This window comes from Hemitrygon akajei, chromosome 7 (genome assembly GCF_048418815.1).
Source record: "Hemitrygon akajei chromosome 7, sHemAka1.3, whole genome shotgun sequence".
Classification (NCBI taxonomy): domain Eukaryota; kingdom Metazoa; phylum Chordata; class Chondrichthyes; order Myliobatiformes; family Dasyatidae; genus Hemitrygon; species Hemitrygon akajei.
The window spans coordinates 175,957,419-175,983,195 of NC_133130.1; the positions used below are offsets into that span (position 1 = coordinate 175,957,419).

At 40.0% G+C, this 25,777-nt stretch overlaps 1 protein-coding gene across 8 annotated transcripts in view; it reads right to left on the reverse strand.

Moving 5' to 3' along the window:
- Nucleotides 1-25,777, reverse strand: part of LOC140731201 (disabled homolog 2-interacting protein-like) — a 597,104-nt gene that overhangs the window by 23,333 nt on the left and 547,994 nt on the right. For 7 of the 8 annotated variants that reach the window (XM_073052661.1, XM_073052657.1, XM_073052658.1 and 4 more), the window contains 2 exons: nucleotides 24,580-24,761; nucleotides 21,041-21,917 (listed from right to left, as the gene is read on the reverse strand). In XM_073052661.1, the coding sequence (XP_072908762.1) occupies nucleotides 21,041-21,917; nucleotides 24,580-24,761 (1,059 nt within the window). The remainder of the gene's footprint in view (nucleotides 1-21,040; nucleotides 21,918-24,579; nucleotides 24,762-25,777) is intronic. The other variant, XM_073052659.1, reaches the window with a different exon arrangement.

Genomic DNA, 25,777 nt, shown 5'->3' on the forward strand with positions numbered 1-25,777 from the left:
CAAAGTAAAGATTGGGGATGATATTTTAAATCTATATCCTTCACCTCCAACATTACACTCTTGATTTTCTTAACTTGCACCGACTCACTCATCGGATTGACTAGCCCCTTCAGTGTGCTGATGAGCACTGTTGGTTAAAATGCATTTTTGATGTACACAACAATACTACAGTATTCAAGACAGAAGTTAAGGAAAACTGACTTCCCTTTTCTGCACTCCCAAAATCCAAGGAACGGTTATGATTATGGATAGGGAATGGACTCGATCCTGTTGAAGGGTCTCAGCCTGAAACGTCGACTGCTTACTCTTTTCTAAAGTTCCTCCAGCATTTTGCGTGTGTTACTTGGATTTCCAGCATGAGATTTTCTCTTGTTTGTGAATAGAATATTCAGTTACTCCCAAATCTTGAGATTGAGAAGTTAATATATTCAGGGAGCTGGGAGAGGTGGCTCACTTTTTTTTCATGCAGGTTAACTTGTAGGTTGGAATGGTAGTAAGGAAGGCAGATGTGATGTCCATCTTGTTGCCAGGAGTCTTTCACTGATTCTTTTGTGTTTCTCATATTTACTGTAGTTGCCCCACGAGAAAGTGAATCTCAGAACTGTATATGGTGACATATATGTACTTTGAGAATAAATTTAATTTGAACCTTGAAGCTGTTCAGAATCTTGTTTCAGTGAGATCACATTTCATGCTTTCATATCCCATTGAGTACACACACTCTTTTTGCATATCTTATTACTTTTTTTTTCTAAATTTTATTTAATTAAATTTTTAAATGATTACAAGTGAAGAAAAAAGGATATGTGACCCTTCCCCCCTCCCCTTAATCCCTCCCCCCTAACTACCCTATATAAAAAAAATTAAGAAAGAAAGAAAAAAAAGAAAGAAAGAGTGCCTGGTTGTTGGAGGGTCTCCACATGCTCCATGGAGTTCTTAATAACTTTAGTATATGTATTTATTTCTTTCCCCAAGTAGCCATTAATTTTCTCTTCAGAGCACCTATATATTTAATCCTGTCTTTTGTAAATAAGGGCCCCAGATTTTCAAAAATGTTTCATATTTATCTCTTAAGTTATAAGTAATTTTTTCTAATGGAATACAGCCATAGATTTCTTTTTTCCAACAATCTATACTTAAATATGTATCTGATTTCCAAGTAATTGCAATAGCCTTTTTGGCTACAGCCAGCGCAATTTTTATAAATTCTTTCTGATATTTATTAAGTTTGAGTTTTGGTTTTGTCCCTTCAATATCACCTAGTAAAAGTAATATTGGATTATGAGGAAGTTTTATTCCCGTAATTTGTTCCAATAAAAGTCTTAAATTTGTCCAAAAAGGTTGAATTTTAGAGCAAGACCATGTAGAATGTAAAAATGTACCAGTTTCTTGGTTACATCGAAAACACTGATCAGATACTTTTATATTATATTAAATTATTTGCTAGTTTACTCTCATTCTCTGCTACCTTTATCATTTCCTGTTACAGGCACCTTGTCTACAGACACTCCTGTGCCTAGCAAAACTTTATGATCATACAATCAATGTATATACAAGCTATGTTATGTATTTATATTTATTGATTTTTTAAAAACTTATTGTGTTCTTTATCTTATTGTGTTTTTTTTTGTGCTGCATCAGATCCAGAGTAACAATTACTTCATTTTCTCCTTTACACTTGCGCACTAGAAATGTTATTAAACAATCTTGAATATATTTTAAACTCGGCCTTTCCTGTTAATTATCCAATCTGCAGCACTGAATACTTGATCTTTCAATTTAATACATCCCTCAATTCATTAGTTAACCATGGCTGACCTGTTGCTTATCCTTGAATCTAATTTCCCACTTCATTTTAGTCAGTTCTAACCTGATACCATTATTAATTGTCATCATTTAAGTTTGGGGCACTAGTCACAGTCCAAGTTTCTCATTCTATATCTAGAAGCCTTTCTTAAAATGACCACTCATTCCTTGGGGATCCTTTATATACCTTGTGAGAAAGAACTAGATGTCAGAAAAGCTGCTGCATTGTGGCCTATTAATATTTAATATCAACATGAGCTGTTTACTAAAACAAATTCTTAGTCAGATGTTTTTTCTGTCACAATTTAGTCCTCATATTAAGGTTTACTGTGACATCATTTAAAAAGCTTGCACCTGGAGCTTTAAATAACCTGAAATTTTATTTAAAGCAATAACATGATTACTTAACATGACTTTCAATAAATGCAAATGTTTTATGCTGGAAGAATCACATAATTGGAGGCAGCCATATTAGCAACTTCGCTATGATCTGTCCTATATATAAATACAAAGTTGAATATAATTGTTTCTGCCTCTGAATCAAATAAAAAATTCATACCAGTTCAATAGTTCCCAGAAACAGGAAGGCATTGGGGATTTCTTACACTTCCAACTCATCTCCTGTTGCAAGACAGTTCAAATGATGCTTGCAATTATTAGATAACTTGTGACAGAAACAAGAATATTTAATGCAGAAATTATGGTAATTAAAGGAAACAATTATCCTCTCGCTGCTCATTTATGAGCAAATTCTTTCCGTCTATGGAGCTGAGGGGTAGATCCTTCACACAAAGTTGGCCCATATGTAGAACAAGCTGCTGGGCGATGTGGTTGTGGCAGGCACATAAACATCACTTAAACAGATACATGGATAGGCAAGGTTTATAGGCATATGGGCCAAAGGCAGGTTAATTGAACTGGGCATCTTGTTCAGCATGGTTGAGCTGGGCTGAAGGGTTGTTTCTATGCTGTATGGCACTATGACTGCATGAGTAACAAATTCCTAAATGGCAAAGGTGCCCTCAGAATAGAGGGACATCCCTTTAGAACAGAGGTGAGGAGGAATTTTGTTAGCCAGAGCTTGGAGAATCTGTGGAATTCACTGCCACAGATGGCAGCAGAGGCCAAGTCACTAGGCATATTTAAAGCAGAGGCTGATACATTCCTGATTAGTAAGGGTGTCAAAGTTTACTGGGAGAAGGCAGGAGAATGGAGCTGAGAAGGGTAATAAATCAGCCATGATGGAATGGTGAAGCAGACTCGATGGGCTAAATAGCATATTTCTCCTATGTCTTATGGTCTATGTTGTAAATTGGCCCTTCCAGTTACCTTTCTGAAGTTTTGGATTTGATCAGGAAGTTTTTCCTTGTTTTTATGGCTTTCACTCTCAGTTTGAGCTGCCCAGTTCTTTTTTCCTTATTTTTGTGTTTAGGGTTTTTTTAATGTTTATGTCAATTATAAAAGTTTCTTTATCTTTTTTTTCTTTTTATGGATAAGAGGAGAATCAATTACCTTTCTCTATTATATACTATTAGATTAATACTTTGTTTGATCTTGATAATGTTTATTTTTACTTTTATTCAAACTGTTATTGATATAGATATTTGTGATAATTCTCCTCTTGTTTATATATATGTACTTTTTTATTTAACTAATAAAAAGATTGATGAAGGAAGGAAAGGTAAATAAGAAAAAAATTAGTGAAATGATCAGTGAAAGCGGCCAGTGAAGGAGTGGAGATTTGAGGCTTTGACTCGCGAGGCTTCGACGAGAAGAGGCTGAGGACGAGCTTCACTCCAAGTGAGGTAAGGCTGGGTAAGTTCCTTTCAAAGGAGAAAGTTTCAAAAGTTGAGGCAAGTATTGGGTAGGTCATGGCAGCTGAGATCAGCCCCGTGGTTTGTTCATCCTGCAGCATGTGGGAAATCAGGGATACTTCCAGTGCCCCTGACGACTATGTGTGCAGGAAGTGTGTCCAACTGCAGCTTCTGGCAGACCGCATTGAGCATCTGGAGCTGTGAATGGATTCATACTGGAGCATCCGTGATGCTGAGAAAGTCGTGAATAGCACGTTCAGTGAGTTGGCCACACCGCAGATAAAGGCTACACAGGCAGAAAGGGAAGAGGTGGCCACTAGACAGCGTAGCAGTAGGCAGGTAGTGCAGGAGTCCCCTGAGGTCATCTCTCTCCTAAACAGATATACTGTTTTGGATACTGTTGGGGGAGATGTCTCATCAGGGGAAGGCAGCAGCAGCTGAGTTCATTGCACCATGGGTGGCTCTGCGGCACAGGAGGGAAGGAAAAGGAGTGGGAGAGCTATAGTAATAGGGGATTCAATTGTAAGGGGAATAGATAGGCGTTTCTGCGGCCACAAACGAGACTCCGGGATGGTATGTTGCCTCCCTGGTGCAAGGGTCAAGGATGTTTCTGAGCGGCTACAGGACATTTTGGAATGGGAGGGTGAACAGCCAGTGGTTGTGGTGCACATAGGTACCAACGATATAGGTAAAAAATGGGATGAGGTCCTACAAGGTGAATTTAGGGAGTTAGGAGATAAACTAAAAAGTAGGACCACAAAGGTAATAATCCCTGGATTACTACCAGTGCCACGTGCTAGTCAGAGTAGAAATAGGAGGATATTTCACATGAATACGTGGCTTGAAAAATGGTGCAAGGGGGAGGGATTCAAATTTCTGGGGCATTGGAACCAGTTCTGGGGGAGGTGGGACCGGTATAAATAGGACGGTCTGCACCTGGGCTGGACTGGAACCAATGTCCTAGGGGGAGCGTTTGCTACTGCTGTTCAGGATGACTTAAACTAATGTGGCAGAGGGATGGGAACAAGTGCAGAGAGACAGAGGGGTGTAAAATGAGGGTAGAAGCAAAAAGTAGTAAGGTGAAAAGTAAAAGTGGCAGGCAGGCAAATCCAGGGCAAAAAGCAAAAAGGGCCACTTTTCAACATAATTGTATAAGGGCTAAGAGTGTTGTAAAAACAAGCCTGAAGGCTTTGTGTGTCAATGCGAGGAGCATTCATAACAAGGTGGATGAATTGAATGTGCAGATAGTTATTAATGAATATGATATAGTTGGGATCACAGAGACATGGCTCCAGGGTGACCAAGGATGGGAGCTCAACATCCAGGGATATTCAATATTCAGGAGGGACAGACAGGAAAGAAAAGGAGGTGGGGTAGCATTGCTGGTTAGAGAGGAGATTAATGCAATAGAAAGGAAGGACATTAGCCTGGAGGATGTGGAATCGATATGGGTAGAGCTGCATAACACTAAGGGGCAGAAAACGCTGGTGGGAGTTGTGTACAGGCCACCTAACAGTAGTAGTGAGGTTGGGGATGGCATTAAACAGGAAATTAGAAATGCGTGCAATAAAGGAACAGTAGTTATAATGGGTGACTTCAATCTACATATAGATTGGGTGAACCAAATTGGTAAGGGTGCTGAGGAAGAGGATTTCTTGGAATGTATGCGGGATGGTTTTCTGAACCAACATGTCGTGGAACCAACTAGAGGGCAGGCCATTCTAGATTGTGTATTGAGCAATGAGGAAGGGTTAGTTAGCAATCTTGTCATGCGAGGCCCCTTGGGTAAGAGTGACCATAATATGGTGGAATTTTTCATTAAGATGGACAGTGACATAGTTAATTCAGAAACAAAGGTTCTGAACTTAAAGAAGGGTAACTTTGAAGGTATGAGACGTGAATTAGCTAAGCTAGACTGGCAAATGATACTTAAAAGGGTTGACGGTGGATATGCAATGGCAAGCATTTAACGATCACATGGATGAACTACAATTGTTCATCCCAGTTTGGCAAAAGAATAAACCAGGGAAGGTAGTGCAGCCGTGGCTGACAAGGGAAATAAGGGATAGTATCAAGTCCAAAGAAGAAACATATAAATTAGCAAAAAAAAGCGGCACACCTGAGGACTGGGAGAAATTCAGGGATCAGCAGAGGAGGACAAAGGGCTTAATTAGGAAAGGGAAAAAAGATTATGAGAGAAAGTTGGCAGGGAACATAAAAACTGACTGTAAAAGCTTTTATAGATACGTGAAAAGAAAAAGATTGATCAAGACAAATGTAGGTCCTTTACAGTCAGAAACAGGTGAATTGATCATAGGGAACAAAGACATGGCAGACCAATTGAATAACTACTTTGGTTCTGTCTTCACTAAGGAGGACATAAATAATCTTCCGGAAATAGTAAGGGACCGAGGGTCTAGTGAGATGGAGGAACTGAGGGAAATACATGTTAGTAGGGAAGTGGTGTTAGGTAAATTGAAGGGATTAAAAGCAGATAAATCCCCAGGGCCAGATGGTCTGCATCCCAGAGTGCTTAAGGAAGTAGCCCAAGAAATAGTGGATGCATTAGTGATAATTTTTCAAAACTCCTTAGATTCTGGATTAGTTCCTGAGGACTGGAGGGTGGCTAATGTAACCCCACTTTTTAAAAAAGGAGGGAGAGAGAAACTGGGGAATTATAGACTGGTTAGCCTGACATTGGTGGTGGGGAAAATGCTAGAGTCGGTTATCAAAGATGTGATAACAGCACATTTGGAAAGAGGTGAAATCATCGGACAAGGTCAGCATGGATTTGTGAAAGGAAAATCATGTCTGACGAATCTTATAGAATTTTTTGAAGATGTAACTAGTAGAGTGGATAGGGGAGAGCCAGTGGATGTGGTATATTTAGATTTTCAAAAGGCTTTTGACAAGGTCCCACACAGGAGATTAGTGTGCGAACATAAAGCACACAGTATTAGGGGTATGGTATTGATATGGATAGAGAATTGGTTGGCAGACAGGAAGCACAGAGTGGGAGTAAACGGGACCTTTTCAGAATGGCAGGCAGTGACTAGTGGGGTACCGCAAGGCTCAGTGCTGGGACCCCAGTTGTTTACAATATATATTAATGATTTAAACGAGGGAATTAAATGCAGCATCTCCAAATTAGCGGATGACATGAAGCTGGGCGGTGGTGTTAGCTGTGAGGAGGATGCTAAGAGGATGCAGGGTGACTTGGATAGGTTAGGTGAGTGGGCAAATTCATGGCAGATGCAATTTAATGTGGATAAATGTGAGGTTATCCACTTTGGTTGCAAGAACAGGAAAACAGATTATTATCTGAACGGTGGCCAATTAGGAAAAGGGGAGATGCAACGAGACCTGGGTGTCATTGTACACCAGTCATTGAAGGTGGGCATGCAGGTACAGCAGGCGGTGAAAAAGGCAAATGGTACGTTGGCATTCATAGCAAAAGGATTTGAGTACAGGAGCAAGGAGGTTCTACTGCAGTTGTACAAGGCCTTGGTGAGACCGCACCTAGAATATTGTGTGCAGTTTTGGTCCCCTAATCTGAGGAAAGACATTCTTGCCATAGAGGGAGTGCAGAGAAGGTTCACCAGATTGATTCCTGGGATGGCAGGACTTTCATATGAAGAAAGACTGGATCGACTAGGCTTATACTCACTGGAATTTAGAAGATTGAGGGGGGATCTTATTGAAACCTATAAAATTCTAAAGGGATTGGACAGGCTAGATGCAGGAAGATTGTTTCCGATGTTGGGGAAGTCCAGAATGAGGGGTCACATTTTTAGGATAAAGGGGAAGCCTTTGAGGACCGAGATGAGGAAAAACTTCTTCACACAGAGAGTGGTGAATCTGTGGAATTCTCTGCCACAGGAAACAGTTGAGGCCAGTTCATTGGCTATATTTAAGAGGAAGTTAGATATGGCCCTTGTGGCTAAAGGGATCAGGGGGTATGGAGAGAAAGCAGGTACAGGGTTCTGAGTTGGATGATCAACCATGATCATACTGCATGGCGGTGCAGGCTCGAAGGGCCGAATGGCCTACTCCTGCACTTATTTTCTATGTTTCTATGATCAATCTACCTGCTACAGAAAATTATCTGAGAAACAGCACCCTTTTACATTTGCAGATATTTACTGTGTAAGGAGGGCCTGCCCTCCTATCGTTTGCAAATGGTGGAACAAGCTGGATCTTCCGTTAGTAGTCATTAAAAAATTCTAGTAAAGTCTACAAAAAAGTGGCCCAACTTTTGCTATAAAAGCAATGGCACAGGAAGAGGCAAACACACATCACTCACTGATAATACAGGTTAAAGCTGACAACAATGTCTAACATCTGTATTGTCACACACATAATACAGATGTTTCCAGCTGTTGCACACCAGGGTTCACTGTCGCTGTGCTTGCCATTAGACCAGGCATTTAAATAGTGTGTAATTGCAGTAATTATACATAGTTTTGCAATAAATTGGAAATTACAGGAGCAAGTCAATTTCCAGTGATTACAGTAAGTGAAAATTACTGCTTAACCACCTCTATGCCCCTGAAAAATTAAAGGTACATATGTGGAATTTTATTTCTTCAAAGTGATATTTTGCTTAAATTTTCTCTTTTAGCCTTCTCCCTTGTGAATGTTCTAGTCTTTAATTTGTTTCTTTCACAATTAAAATGCAATTTATATAGACTACCAAGGAACTGTACATGCTAGAGGTCCAAAATAACATGCAGCACACACAGATTTCCAGCAACTGCAGAATTTCTTGTGTTTTCATGAAAGTGACATATAAAAAATTTGATTTAGAGAATCAGCACAGAAACAGGCCTTTGTGGCCCAACGAGTCCACGCCACCCAATTGCACCCATAACCAATTAACCTACTAATGCATACATTTTTGGAATGTAGGAAGGAACCAGAGCACCTGGAGGAAACTCATGCAGTCAAAGGGAGAGTGTACAAACTGCTTATAGACAGTGGCGGAATTCAACCCAGGTCACCGGCTCTGAAATAGGCTACGCTAATCACTACACTACCAACTGGTCTGCAATCTGTGTCTTAGTAAAGAATTTTACTTATCATAGAAAAACTATAAAGTTTGCTGTACAGAGCTCCATTACTTCTTTGTACGTTAATATTACTTTATTTGGAGAAATCACAATGATACTGCAGACCACTGGGTACAACAGTAAAATTAAACCATTGTCTTCAAACCTGAAGGTACAATATCAAGTAATTCCTCAAAACTATATTGAATTAAACAGTACAATCTTTCGATTAAGTTAATTGTCTTGCTGGATCAGATATGCTATTAACAGAATTCTCCACTGGAAACCTGAGGAAAGAAAAGACGCTGGCAACTGTGTGTGAGATGAATGACAAATGACATTCTTCTATCACTTGGGAAAAACTAGGCACACAAAACTTTGTATTCCTGTTTCTCAAAAAAGAACTCTCAAATTTGAAGCATAAATACCTAATATTCCCTGCGATGTCAGTATTACCCAATGGGTAATATATCATGAAGAAAGAGCACTTATATTGAGTGTGACACCAAAAATAAATTATTTCCTTAAATACCCAAGAGTGCAACATCTAGCAGGTGCACAAATTTGATATCTAATTAAATATTATAGTCTTTAGATTAAAAAATAATTAGCTAAGGTTTGTTAATAATATTTTCAGTTAATAGTTTATGGCATTACTTCATCTCCAACCTGTTTTTATGCCCATCTTTACCATTTTTGCATAAAATTCATTTGCTGGCCAGATTCTGTTTTGGAGAATACTATGAAATTATTTTCCATTACACCAGCTCTAATCAGACATAATATAATTAAGACTTTGCAACCTTTTAACAACCCTAGCTTTACCCAAAAATGGAACAACTTGGGCCGACCAATGAAAGCACCATTTAAAACAAAACAAGAAACAGCACTTCTACCGGAGGCTGAATCATAAAACCGCTATCCAGAGTGAACAAATCCAGTAACGTGATACAGTTCAGTTCCATTTTACAATAACAGTGGAAGCTTCCAGTCGGCAGTGATAACGCTTGCATGACCTTGAAGAACATAGCACACACAATTCAAATTGAAGCAATTCCACCATTTGACTGATGTGTTGATTGGCTTCTGTTCAAAAATTTGCCAAGTACAATCAAGGTCATAGGGTCTGGTATATGAGGCGAAAATGAGTAGACTTATGTATTATAGAGTTTATAGTTTAGAGGAACAACAGGTCACTGTATTGGATTGTATAAAATGAATCTCAGAGTAGTATTTGGTGACATATATGTATTATGGTAATAAACTTACTTTAAACAAGTAGAGATATTTCTCTGGGATAATGAGTCTAGAATTAAGGATCAAAGATTCAAAATAAGCATAAAGGCCATTTAGGCTAGAAATCAGACTTCTTCACTCACAGGTTGATAAATCTTCAGAACTGTCTGCCCACGAGAGCTGTGGGCTCTCAGTCAATGTAGTTAAGACAAAATCAATAGATTGATAGAATTAGGGGATTATGGGGATACAGAAGAAAGATGGTGTTCTGACAGAAGATCAGCCATAATTTTGTTGAATGGTTGAGCAGACAATACATCAAATGGCTTACTCCTGCTTCTGTTTCTATGTTTAGCAAAATTGATTAATTTTGTTTTCAAAAGCTCCTATCAGAATTTGTATCATTTTTCAGTCTCTATAACCAAACAGAAATAACAGCAGATTCCAATGATTGTAGGGCGTAATCAGGGTACTTATTGAGTGTAACGGGTCTGTCAAGGTTAATGTCTGCTTGTTTAATTATTTACCAAGTACCTGAGGCATTTTCTAAAACCTGTGCCAAACATATGTGAAGCACGTGGATGAATCCTTTTGCAAAACAGCTCAAAGGGTTCACCCATTCCCTCGCAACAAAAGGCAGTGAAGACAGTAGTAAAGTTCACCATCACTGTGCTAACACAACATCTGGTCAATTGCCTTTAACATGAAGACAACAGACTATAAAATGTTTTGTTAGCACTCTGAAGATAGTGGTAAATTTCAACGTCAATACCTATAATTGTTGAGAAACGGCTCCCAAGAATCTCATTGTGAACCTTTATTGTCAGAGGGCAGTTTGGATAAAAGGAAGGTAGATGGATGGCTGTTAGAGGAGCTTAGCTGTGCAAATGCTGAATTTAAGGCCCATTATCCCATGTGTTTCAGTGAATGAGTCTGCTAATAGTGTAGTACTGATAATGTATCTACCAATAAAATAATAAAAGACAATTATAGTTTGTTTACTGCAGATTGGCATTAGTTCCAAGTGTAGTTGTCATGAGGCTTGTTCAACCTACAGAGAGTACCTGAATATTCCGGAAAAAATACCACCAACGTGGCCTTCACATAATCTTCCACATTAATTTGAAGGATATACGAACCTCACAGACTCTTGGAACACACACATTATTCCATGCTCTGCTGTGGGGAGAGGGCTACTAGGTAGACAGAAATTGACTGACGAATTGAACAACCTCAAGGACTCCAGGGAAATCCTGCTCCACGGCCACTCGAAATGGAGAGGCGGTATTGAGGGCCTAAGCAGCATGGAATCAGACCCTTCAGTTCAAACAGTATGCCACCACAGCATCCTCTCTGCAAGTTCAAGACACCTGCATTTGGCCGATAGCTCTCCAAGCCTCTCCCATCCATGTCCCTATAAAAAAAATGCCCCTTAAATGTTGCAATTGTACCTGCCCTGACCACTTCCTCTGGCAGCTCATTCCAGGTACTTACTGCCCTGAAATTACTCTCAGATCTCTTTTAAATCTCATATTTGTGCCCCTCTAGTTTCTGGACTCTGCAGCCCTGTGGAAAGGACTATAACCATCCATCTCATCCATACCCCTCATGACTTTATAAACTTCTACAAGGTTACCCTTCATTCTTCTACACTCCAAAGAAGAAAGATCCAGCGAAGCCAACCTCTCCCTGTAAATCAGGCCCTCAAGTCCAGGTAGCATCCTTGTAAATCTCTTCTGAAGCTTGATAATGCCTTTGCTATAAGTGTGCAAAATAATCCATATGTGGCCTCACCAACCAGTGATCTATATAACCACAACATAATATCCCAACTCCTAAACTCAGTGCCCTGACTGATGAAGGCCAGGACGTTAAACATCTTCTTCATCACCCTGTCTTACTTGCACGGCCCCTTTCAGTGGATTGTGAACATATACTCCCAGGTCTTTCTGTTTCACACTCTCGCTAGTGCCCTGTCATTCACTCTATAGGTCCTATCCTGGTTTGATTGTCCAAAATGCATCACCTCACGCTTATCTAAATTGAAAACCTTTTGCCATTCCTCAACCCATCTCCCTAAATGATCAAGATCTCATGGACATTCATTTGTAATCAGATTCACCACTAACAAGACTCCCTAGAATCATAGAATACTACAGCAGAAAAAAGACCCTGCAGCTTATCTAGTCTGTGCCAGCCTGGTCCCATCTACCTGCACCCGGACGTTAGTCATCCACACCTCTCTCTTTCACATACAGTGGCATGCAAAAGCTTGGGCACCCTGGTCAAAATTTCTGTTACTGTTAATAGTTAAGTGAGTGGAACATAGAACATAGAATAGTACAGCACATTACAGGCCCTTCAGCCCACAATATTGTGCTGACCCTCAAACCCTGCCTCCCATATAACCCCCCACCTTAAATTCCTCCATATACCTGTCTAGTAGTCTCTTAAACTTCACTACTGTATCAGCCTCCACCACTGACTCAGGCAGTACATTGCACGCACCAACCACTCTCTGAGTAAAAAACCTTCCTCTAATATCCCCCTTGAACTTCCCTCCCCTTACCTTAAAGCCATGTCCTCTTGTATTGAGCAGTGGTGCCCTGGGGAAGAGGTGCTGGCTGTCCACTCTGTCTATTCCTCTTAATATCTTGTACACCTTTATCATGTCTCCTCTCATCCTCCTTCTCTCCAAAGAGTTAATCCCTAGCTCCCTTAATCTCTGATCATAATCCATACTCTCTAAACCAGGCAGCATCCTGGTAAATCTCTTCTGTACCCTTTCCAAACTGATCTCCAAAAGTCATAAAGTTAAAGATGAAACATTCTTTTCAACATTTTAAGCAAGATTAGTGTATTATTTTTGTTTTGTATAATTTTAGAGTGAAAAAAAGGAAAGGAGCACTATGCACAAGTTTGGGCACCCCAAGAGATTTGAGCTCTCAGATAACTTTTACCAAGGTCTCAGACCTTAATTAGCTTGTTAGGGCTAGGGCTTGTTCACAGTCATCATTAGGAAAGGCCAGGTGATGCAAATTTCAAAGCTTTATAAATACCCTGACTCCTCAAACCTTGTCCCAACAATCAGCAGCCATAGGCTCCTCTAACAGCTGCCTAGCACTCTGAAAATTAAAATAAATGATGCCCACAAAGCAGGAGAAGGCTATAAGAAGATAGCAAAGCGTTTTCAGGTAGCCATTTCCTCAGTTCGTAATGTAATTAAGAAATGGCAGTTAACAGGCACGGTGGAGGTCAAGTTGAGGTCTGGAAGACCAAGAAAACTTTCTGAGAGAACTGCTCGCAGGATTGCTAGAAAGGCAAATCAAAACCCCAGTTTGACTGCAAAAGACCTTCAGGAAGATTTAGCAGACTCTGGAGTGGTGGTGCACTATTCTACTGTGCAACGACACCTGCACAAATATGACCTTCATGGAAGAGTCATCAGAAGAAAACCTTTCCTGCATCCTCACCACGAAGTTCAGCGTCAGAAGTTTGCAAAGGAACATCTAAACAAGCCCGATGCATTTTCAAAACAAGTCCTGTGACCGATGAAGTTAAAATAGAACTTTTTGGCCGTAATGAGCAAAGGTATGTTTGGAAAAAAAGGGTGCAGAATTTCATGAAAAGAACACCTTTCCAACTGTTAAGCACAGGGGTGGATCGATCATGCTTTGGGCTTGTGTTGCAGCCAATGGCATGGGGAACATTTCATTGGTTGAGGGAAGAATGAATTCAATTAAATACCAGCAAATTCTAGAAGCAAACATTACACCGTGTGTAAAAAAGCTGAAGATGAAAAGAGGATGGCTTCTACAACAGGATAATGATCCTAAACACACCTCAAAATCCACAATGGACTACCTCAAGAGGTGCAAGCTGAAGGTTTTGCCATGGCCCTCACAGTCCCCTGACCTAAACATCATCGAAAATCTGTGGATAGACCTCAAAAGAGCAGTGCATGCAAGATGGCCCAAAAATCTCACAGAACTAGAAGTCTTTTGCAAGGAACAATGGGCGAAAATCCCCCAAACAAGAATTGAAAGACTCTTAGCTGGCTACAGAAAGCGTTTACAAGCTGTGATACTTGCCAAAGGGGGTGTTACTAAGTACTGACCATGCAGGGTGCCCAAACTTTTGCTTTGGGCCCTTTTCCTTTTTTGTTATTTTGAAACTGTAAAAGATGGAAATAAAAAAGTAATCTTGCTGAAAGTATTAAAGAAATGTGTCATCTTTAACTTTATGCCTTTTGGAAATCAGGTCATCTTTTACTCCCTTAGATATTCACAGTAACAGAAATTTTAACCAGGGGTGCCCAAACTTTTGCATGGCACTGTACCTACTTCTCTTAAGTGTCACAGTTGAACCTGCATCTGCCACATCCGCTGCCAGCTCATTCCGCATTTCCACCAACTTCTGAGTGAAGAAGTTCCCTTTCAGGTTCCCCTTAAATACTTCACCCTTCACCCTAAACCAATATCCTGTAGTGCCAGTCTCACCCATCCTGAGGGGAATACTGCAATCACACACCCTATCTATATCCATGATAATTCTGTACATCTAGAAGATTTCCCCTCATTCTCCTACACTCCAAGGAATAAAGTCTTAACCTGTTAAACATATTCCTGTAACTCAGGTCCTTGAGTACTGGCAATATCCATTAAAATTTTCTCTACTTACAATACTTTTCCTGTTGATAAGTGACCAGAACTGCATACGATACTCTAAATTTGGCCTCACCAACAACTTATGCAACTTCAAAATAACATCCCAACTCCTGTGCTCTGACTTATGAAGGCCAATGATCCAAAAGTTCTCTTTGCGACCCAATCTACCTGTGACTCCACTTTCAAGGAACTATGCATCTGCATTCCCAGGTCCATTTGTTCTAATGCACATGTCAGTGCCTTACCATTCACAGTGTAAAGTCCTGCCTAAGTCTAATACCTTGCACTAGTTATTAAATTCCATCTGCCTCTTGCATCTGTATTCATATTGATATATCCAGCTTTTACTTATTCTGCTTGGATCAATATTCTGCTATATTTGTAATTCTTCAATCAGTAGGGCATCACCACCAAAGTGAAAGCCACTAAATTAAAGTTTATGCCCTGGAATCAAATATCATCCTGACTAAAGATTACCAGATAATTTCAGTTGCTCGCAAAGTTCACCTTCCGACGGAGTACATGATGTACACTTATTTCAGTGATTATAGTTAATATTTCTTTCATATCACTAAATCCAAATTTTTACCTATGTAATGAACATAAAACCAAATAAGGTGAAAAGTGGCTTGTGAAAGCCTTAATTACCAGATATTTACTGGACGTAAGTGAAGATTCATTCACAAGAGAGACCGAAACATTGGGGGAGCAGGTGGTGTACGCTGCTTGTGGAGGAAAGCTCCTATACTCTCTGTTGATGGTGGGAGAGAGCCAGTTGGTCTTCGAGTCTGGGCTTGGAGAAGCGACGCAAAAGACTGTAACTTCGGAACGGCGAGCTGCTGGTCTCCTGCTGTCGTTGTTGCAGGAGCAAACTCTCTCTCCCTCAATGGAGAGAGACACCCTGTCTGAGATACCGAAGTGCTGGGTTATGGATGATAGTTTCTGATGGACTCTAGATAAAGGTCTCATTGGGGGGCTTTGCTATTGCTTGTATGGAGGGCAGAGTCGGTGCTTTTGCCGGTGCAAATGGAGGGGGGGGGGAGGGTCGATGCTTTTGCTGCTGTTTGTGTGTGTGTGTGTGGGGGGGGTGGGTTTGAAGGTCATTCATCCTTGTTTCGTGGATGTCTGCGAAGAGTAAGAATTTAGGTTGTATACAGTATACATTCCCCGATATTAAATTGAGCCATTTGAACATTTGAAATTTTCATTTGCATTAAGTGAGGCACTGATTATTTGTCTGTAGCCAGGCCCATTAAATCAGCGTGAAAGAGGTACGAGCTGCAGGTGACGTCAGAAGAATATCATTTCTATGGAGACAAGGTGACCTATTCTGAGAAAGTCTAAAAATTGTGCTAAATCCCCAAATGGCCAGTGGGAAAAACATCACTGCCTCTCTAACAAGCAAGCTCGGTGAAACACAGAGGGTCAGGCAGGTAATCTGATCAGCATAGTATTAAAACTGTTTTTCTCGTTTCACCTCAGTGGGTCTCTGTATTACAACACAATCCCTTATTTAAATATGTTACGTTTTAAGGATATACAAAATGTTCATCTCAAAAATACATCAAGCTGCATTATCTTTGATCATGCATTTTTGTTTAGTTGAGCTGTTAGTGGCTTGTTTGTCTAAATGCTTCTATTCATGAGCACGTATAGGTGGATTCAATGTTAATGCCAGGAAAACCGCTGAACATTTCAAGCAAGTGAGAGTAAAAAATCAATATTAAGTGTTCATTAATTTGAGATTCAGAATTTGGTTGAATGTTTCACAAGGCAAAGTCTTCTGATTTATACATTAATAGGGTCCTCCCTTCTCAAACAGGCCGGCACCCATTTACAAGAGTACCACATCTTATACCACCCACTTGTATTTGTGCCACATTTAAACAGGGTCCTTTTGAACAGGACCAGATGGACCACATGCATGCCTGGCAAAGTAAGGGTTAACGACACATCTCTAAGTGCCCACAAGAAGCTTCAGGTGAACTTCCTTCTTAAAGTGCTGCAACGCTTCCAGAGAAATCATTTCCACGCAGGTCAGGAGTCACAGTGTTTATACTCAGTGGAAATGAAGGTAAGTAACAGAGCTCAAGTCATGATGGCACGTGCCTTGGAGGAAAAGCTAGAGATAGTCATATTCCTTAATCCCTTGCTCTTCATTGTGATAGAGGTCGTGAGCTTGGGAGTTGCTGGCTGAATTGTCTAGGTGAACAACTGCAATGCATTTTGTAGATGATATACAATTCAGCCTCAGTGCGGCAGTGCAGTGTGGCCAGTCCAATCTTGTTCCTGGTCCACAGTGACCCTTCATTTTTTTGACAGAGAGTTTTTGCCTTTGGATGTCAAGGATAGGTGGTGAAAGTCAGTCTTGCTGGGGATGGTCACAGCCTGGCACAGATATTACTTGCCACTCACTAGCCTTTGTGTGAATGTCATCTCCATCTTGTGGAATGCAAACACAGCCGCTGAAAGTTGTCGTTGTGCAAAGTGACCACTCTGCTTCAATCTAAGTTTTCTCCAGAGATTATCAGAGCCAGCCTTATTCATTTGTGAAAAGCGTACTACCACAAAATTAAAACCTGTGCCTATAAATGCTAAATCACATTAACAATTTGCCCAATTTGTTTGTCTTGACAGCCAAATAAACAACAAAACAGAGCCAGTATTTTCTCTTGCACCAGAAATGTAATATCTGATTCACCAATTTTCTTGTCCCTGGGACACTAAGCCTGGGGTTGTGTTCTGCGGACTGCTTGTTCATCAGGACTTCCTACGTGGAAGGGGGACCTTCAAATCAGGACTCTGCTTGAAGTAACAGGGGTTAAATGGCAGCACAGATGATATGGCTACAACAAACTACATTGAATTATCTTCTGGGTATGGTGACTGTCTGACACTTGATCCACATTCATCATCAGCAGACTTCACACTCCTGATGCCAAGCTCCAAAAGCTTGTCCTTATCTTCATAGAACAGTACAGCACAGCGCAGGTCCTTCGCTCTAAAATGTTGTGCTGAACATTAAACCTGCTCTAACCCCTCCCTATCTAAGAATCTTTTAAATGTCCCTAATGTACCTATCTCTACCACCACCCCGACAGCGCATTCCACACAGCCACAAATCTGTGTAAAAAACTTCATGGACCCCCCCCCACTCCCATGCTTTCCCTCCAGTCACCTAAAGTTATGCCCCCTCGTATTAACCATTTTCATTCTCAGAAAAAGTACGTCATGCCAGATCTATTAAAGAGCGGGTCTTGTGAGGATCGATACCTCTTATCATCTTACATACTGCTATCTAGTCACCTCTCATCCTCCTTCGCTCCAAAGACAAAAGCCCTATCTCACTCAGCCTATGAGACATGCTCTTTAACCCAGGCAGTACCTGGTAGACCTCTCCTGCACCCTCTCCAAAGCTTCCAACTCCTTCCCACAATGAGGCGACCAAGATGTACAGTGAAAGGGTTGGTTGCTACTTTGCAAATGCACCAACAGCTTTTCTTTCGTCTTCTGTCAACATTTCCTGCTATGCAATGTGGAAGCTTGTATAAGTACAATCTCTAGCTATCAAAGTACATTAAGTTCTAACTGTTATTAGAGAAAGCTTAGAATGTCTGGCTGTAATTAAATTTAATATTCATAATCAGCATTTTTCTAAATGTGTATATTTTATGAGTATTTTTTTTAAATTACTAACACAGTATGAAATATATAAGTGTTTAGGAATGGTACAAATACAGGATAGTTCATTACCATCAGGTGCTCCTATGACTGCACAACCTAATTAACTATGGAGTGTTACAAAGCTAGGTGGCAGTGCAGATTGAACTCAGGATGCCGAGAAGCGTCATTGGATCACAGACAGGCTAAGTAAATGGCCAAGGCCATGGCAGAACTAATAGAAATGTGCAAAAATTAGGTTATCCACTTAGCTAGAAAAAAGAACAAGGTACTATGGTGAGAGATATTAACTGTAATCACAGACCTACCAGTATGTCTTTGGACTGTGGAGAAAACTGGAGCACCAGGAAACCCCTGTGGTCACAGGGAGAACGTACAAACTCCTTACAGGCAGCAGTGGGAATTAAACCTGGGCCGTCTGTACTGTAAAGCAGTGTGCTAACCTCCTACGCTACCATAGCGCCCCGGGTTCACTGGAAAGATTCATGTAAAGGTGGGTTTGTCATGAAATGATAGATTACACAGAATGTGTCTGCACTCTAAGTTTAAAAAAATGAGAAGTGATCTTATAAAACAAAATTCTCACTGGACTTGAAAAGGCACATTGATTGTTAATGTTTCTATGCATTTCCACCCTTAATGGATGACCCTCTTGCTATGAACTCTGGGATGTGTGGAACAAGGTGTCAGACATGGGGAATGGGTTTGAGAACGTAACAAATCAGCCATGATAGAATGGCGGAGCAAACTCGATGGGCTGAATAGCCTATTTCTGCTCCTGTCTTATGGTCATATTAAAGGCTCAGCTACCATGTATACCATGTATCAGAGATACAAAAAAAAATGCCTTCACCCAAAGGGTGGTAAAGTTCTGGAATTTATCGGAGGCTCAATTGGGTGCATTTAGGATAGGAAATTTATTTTTCTTCCCCCACCTATCATGAGGTTTATGTAGGGAAGTCCTGAGGTAAAAAAAAAACAGCCTTGATCTGAATGAATAACAGAACAGGAAGGTTCAGTAGCCTACTGCTGATTCTATTTATTATGTCCTTATAGTAAAGCTGTACACATGTCGTTCTTGAAATACACCCCAACCCAAAGGACACCGTACACCATCAAGGCTATGTATACAGAAAGGTGTCAGAAAAACACAAGTGATATCATGAAGAGTCCCACCCACCCAAACATGTTCCATTTGTCCTACTCTCAGCAGGAAGGAGGCTAAATTGCACCCATGCCAGGAACACCACTTAAAAAAGTTATTTTCCCCAAGTTGTAAGGCTGATCACTGCTACTTTATCATTTCCTGTCAGAGCCACCTTACGTACAAACACTTCTATGCCTAGTGTCACTTTATGGACAGACGATCAGTCTATGTATACAAGTTATCTAATATACTTATATTTACTGCGTATTTTTATTATTGTGTTCTTTATCTTATTTTTTTATAATGCATTCTCCTTTACACTTGTATACTGGAATTAAACAAACTTGAATCTTAAATACCAGGATAAGTTTTGCAATGGGCACTCCAACCAACTACCGACAAGACAGGGACTGTACAACCTCAGTTCAGGATTATTGCTTCAGCTGAAGTGAACTAGAATAAAGACCAGGGTGTTTAATTCATCAAAAGTAATGGTCATTTTTGAATAAATGAGATTTTGGCACGCAAGTTACAACCAGTATGTGGTTGAACGATTGGACATTACTGCTCCTTTCATGTAGCACGATGAAGGAGAAGGACTTCCTGCAGTGAAGACAAATTAGACCTAATCTGGTAGACAGCATATTAGAAATCTAGCTTGGAGAATCAAATGTAGGAAAGGGAAACATTCAGTTGGACGTCTTGAAAAATCATATCCATTCCAAGTCTAGTTTTATAATTTCCTCAGTATTTTGTAAGAACTGAACAGTTGCATGATTCATTTGACATTGCCAGTGAGTGTCCCATGGCATGACATATTATGTCAAGAAAACTGACGTTTTATGGGGGTGGGGACATGATATGGTACATAATGTCTGCTTTTAAGGTTACTTTGATGTGTGGCAATTGCAGGGCAAGTTCAGGCACAGATCAGCTACAGACTACACAGACACAATGACTGCAGCAGTTCCTTCATCTTAAATGGTTAAACTTAAAAGCAGCAAACTCAATGGGCCAAATGGCCTAAACTCTGCTCAAGCTCTCATCTTGCTGCTGCCATTGGGAAGGTGGTACAGGAGCCTCAGGACTCACACCACCATATCAGGCTCTTGAACCAAAGGGGATAACTGCTCAATTTCACTTGCCCTATCACTAAAATGTTCCCACAACCTATAGACTCACTTTCAAGGGCTTTTCATCTCACATTTTTGATATTAATTTATTATTATTACCGGTAGTTCTTTCTTTTTGTAATTACATAGTTTCTTGACTTTTGCACACTGGTAGTACACAGTTGATGCACTACTTCATTAATTCCATTACGGTTATTGGATTTATTGAGTACACTCACACGCAAATAAATTGCAGGATCGTATATATATATATATATAGTGACATATACGTGCTTTGATAATAAATTTACTTTGAACTTATATCCTATAGTCCCATGTTTCAGATTTTAGCTCCATATTCTACAGGATAGTATGCTGTTTATTTATAGATCTTTCCAATCATTCACCCACAATTTTCAAAAGACATAACTTAATAACTTTATGGTTAATAACTAATCAATGTTGTACTTAAAATCAGGAAAAAAAACCAAGCTATTCTTCATCACGCGGCAATGACAGATCCACTAACCTGCTTGTGCACTGCACGTTGCTTCATTTCGGGACTGTCTCCTTTGGATGAGGATGACTGCTGTCGTAACTTTGTGCCAGTGCTCGGCCACTCTGACGAGGACTGTATCACACCACTGCTAGAAGGCCTGGGGTACTGAGTGGTGTTGAATAATAAGGCGGGTGGTGTCCTACCTCTGGCTGCTGGCGGAGGCTGATCTATTCGCCTTTGTGGGCCAGCACTGTTCTGGCGTGGCACTGACGCCTGGGGTATTTTTTCTGTCAGGGAAAGTTGTCTTCTTGTGAAATCCCCAGTGCGCCGAGTGAAATCCTCTGTGCTCGTGTGGCTGTGGAAAGCGGGCTTGTTGGCCGCCTGCTCCTCGTTATTGCTGTGCGAGCTTACAGAGCTGTGACATTCTGATCCCGAGTCGGCTACCCCACGTGGCGAAACTGGGATACCGGCTGCCATCTGATACACTGGATTTTGAAAAGACAATGGTGCCAAAAGCTGAGGCCTTCCTGGGGCACCATCTGCGTTAGGGGTGCTCGCGGTTTGTCCAGGCTTTCTGCCGACGTGCCCGGGGCCAGGAGCACTTGGAGCTGCATTCTGCAGTGCCCTCGGCTGCCACATCGCTTGTATTTGCCCACCCGATCCTTGACTGTCATTTAGGGAATCGCCTGCCGGTGGTACGCTTGTTGTGCTCTCCAAACTACGATTGTCTTGCAGGTCAACCATTGAGACACTTTTATTGCCATTCGGCATTTGTTGGTCAGGTTCATTGGCTTCGGAATAGCTTGAGCTACGAGCTGGCGATGGCTGTATAGCAGAGGACCTTGTGACAAAAAACAAGTCCTTGTTTTCTGGGGTAGGAGAGGGTAACCTTGTACAGTCTAATAAACTGAAAGGGGAAGAAATCAGATAACATTTCGAGATTCTTATGAAATAATTCATCAATATGATTGTTTCCAAATATTTTAAATCATTTAATCTTTCTTGCCTGACTTGTTAAAAAATAGACCATTTTTAAGGTTCTTCAAACAGTAAAACAAATAAATCAGCACTTTATGGTTGTCCTGTTCCAGTTACATTATTATATACACACTAAAATACAATGCACTTTTCAATAGATTTACTTGTTTAATATTATTTCAAATTACATTTTTAAATTTCAGTAGTACCAATAACTGCTTTCAGAAGTGAACCTTTGACTTTCAGGAATCATGTGATAACAATTTTTCTCTCATTAACTTTAGATCATTTTTATCGGTTTAATTGATTACAAAATTTTGATTCAATAGCTCATAGGAATTTTGCTCTTTACTCTGCAAATTTTCTTGCTATATTGTACTAAGACAGTGACCATACACTGGCATCCTAGCTGAGTTGACTGGCAAGACCACTTGAAAGGTTATTCAACCAGGAAAGGTATCACATCCATTCCTGACTATATGCCTCCGCAGGTGGCAGCTATGGTCAAACTCCATCCTTAACTCTAATGCACAAAGACCATTTATGCATTCTTGGCATATAATGGTCAGCTATTCTCTAGATAAGCCTGATAACCCAGCTTGGAGAAAGGAAGAACAAGAAGGCATTAGGCATTTTTCCTCCACCCTGTTGTTCTGACAAAAAGCTAAAAAAAAACACACTGAAATGATAAACAGTATTTTCTAATCAATGCTTAACAAATTCAACATTGGCTAAACTTTTAAGATGTTCGCTTTCACGATCAATCAATATACTTGAGCCTTTTACACCATTGTAAGGTACAATTAAACTTTGCCAAAGTATAAATGAACAAAATGGATACATAAAAGTGTAAAACTACTCTTAACAAGATTTGTATACTTGGGTGAAGCATCTCAATGATCAAAAATACATTGTACTTGCCCTACCTCTCTATCAATACTACACCTATGGCTTTTTAAAGTAATTAAAAAATAATACAACAAAACAAAAACAAATGCTCGTGTCTTCTCAATTGCATTGTCATATAAACTCTAAAGAGCTACGCATTTTCCAGCGGATTTAACTTTTTAATGTCATACGATGTACTAGATTAAATTTTAATAGTATGAACAGCTACTTCCAAAACTTTACTAAAGCTTCCTACTCCACACTCAATATTACATGTCTGTAAAGCAAGCAAAATTGTTAGCCTAAATTTTCTCTGGTATATATTTGCAATCCTAACAAGAAAAAATTTGTTTATCCTCTAATATTAGTACCAAGGTCAAAATTAATGCATTAATGCCAATTTATTGCCCTTCCCCTCTCATCTCCAATAACAATGATATAAATATGAAATATATATTCTACTTTCTCTGAACTTTCCTCCTTTTTGGATTCCTCTACTCCAGTAAATGTTTCCAGAGCAAGCTTCAAGTGCATGACTCATTTGAAGGTATTTATTTTTAAGTATCTCTCTTGAGAATTTTTGTTTAGAGTTGCACAAAGATGACAAGCATTAGTTCTTGTCAGAGACATTTATTTGTAAGGTGCTCTGAGGAATGAAAGCTCCTATGCTTCACTTAACTAAATGATAACTTTGGAAAGTACAAGGTAAGAAACAGATCTTTTGTCAATGAAATTAGAAGTTTTCAAGTAGAGATACAGTGAAAAGGAAAATCTGAAATTACAAAATTGCTGTGAATATTCAACAGATCAATAAACACAGGTGTGCATCCAAAATATTAACTAGTCTGTTGTTTTTACAGATGATCATCAATCTGCTGAACACCTCCCGAATTTAAAGTCTTTTTTATTAGATGATACTGTTAAGGAACCATTAAGTTTTCAATGGTGGAAGAGTTAAGACCAGAGGGCACAGCCTCAGAATAGGGGCGTGTGCTTTTAGAAAGAGGATGAGGAGGTATTTTTTTTAGCCAGAGAGTGGTGAATTTGTGGAATTTGTTGCCACAGGCGACTGTGGAGGCCAAGTCACTGGGTATATCTTAGGAAGAGGTTGCTAGATTCTTGATTAGTCAGGGCATGAAGGGATACAGGGAGAAAGCAGAAGATTTAGGCTGAGAGGGAAAATGGATCAGTCATGATGAAATGGCAGAGCAGACTCGAAGGGCCAAAATGGCCTCATTTTGCTCCTACATCTTATGGAGTAATTGAAGGTATATTTACAGGCTTATCAAAATTTACACAACACAATATCCTTTACTCACCTGTTTTAAACAGTATATGTGACACTCTTGATCATAAAAGATAGTTCTTTTAAAAAAAGAACTACATCTTATAATGTTTTAAATTAGGGGCAAATTGAATAGACCAGAAAATAGGACTCGACAAAAGGAAGATTATATCTGAATTCCTTTTTAAAATACAATATTACCTTTTCATTTCCTGAGAAACTAACAAAGTTATGAAAAGCAAAGTTAAAAGTCATCATTGTCAATTTCAATTGCACTGTTTTATCTTAATTTGCCCCTACGTCATTTCTTCTGTAGTTTGGTGAACTAGAGAGATTAACTTCAAGGGGACTCATTCACCAAGACATTCAGTGAATAGAATAACAACTCCAACAAACAGTGATAATTTTTTTTACTCACCCACTAAGGTCATTATCTATCACTATCTTTTGTAGCCCTGTGGATATGTTGCTACTGGTGGGATTTGGCGTTGAAGTGCAAGGCTCTGATGTTGATGACGCAGGTACAGCCCCCGGATTGGTCAGCACTGTATTGACATCCCTCAAGATACGAGGCAAAGGACCAAGCTTTGTTGCAGTTGCCTAGGGAACAGAAAAAAAAACAAACAACTTGGTGACGGTTCTTACGACTGTAAAACTACCAAGAGTGAACAATTTGAGCAGTAGGTTATACATATGTGTCACTATTCAAACATTAATTAAGAAACATCATGGTACATGTTGCTGGAAATATGAAACTAAAGATTTAGTAAACAACCAGGAAAAGTTATACAGTAACTATTCAGCAGTTCAGACAGCATCTACGGAAAGAAACAAAAGGCCATCGATCTGAAATGTCAATTACGCTTTCTCGCCAGTCTGACCTGAGCATATCTATTTTTTGTTGCTAAAAGCAGTTTTGGGAAAAAAAACATGAGCAGATGAAATAGAAATAGAAGTAGACCCATTAAAGCCCAAACTTCACTGATAACCATATTGCCCAGCTATAGGTCATTGTACAGTACAGGCCCCTTGGCCCATGAGGTTGTGTTGACCTTTTAACCTACTCCAAGATCAATTTAATCCTTCCATCACACATAGCCCTCTATTTTTCTTTCAGTCACGTGTTTATCTAAGAGTCTTTTAAATGTCCCTAATGTATTTGCCTTATCACCACTCCCTGCATCCCAGACACATACCACTCTGTGTTTTAAAAAAAAGTACCGCTGACACCCCCCTATACTTTCCTCCAAACATCTTAAAACTATGCCCTCTCGTATTAGCCATTGCAGCCTTGGGAAAAAGACACTGGCTGTCCACTCAGCCTAAGCCTCTTATCATCCTATACTTCTCTCTCATCCTATTTCACTCCAAAGAGAAAAGCCCTATCTCACTCACCTTATCCTTGTAAGACATGCTCTCCAATCCAGGCAGCATCCTGGTAAATCTCCCCTGCACCTTCACTAAAGCTTTCACAATTTTCCTAAAATGAGAGGACCATAACTGAATACCGTACTGCACAACAGTGATCTGACCAAGGCCTTATAGAGCTGCAACATTACCTCGCGGCTTTTGAACCCAATCCCTTGGCTAATGAAGTTTGTGCAGGCGACAACTTC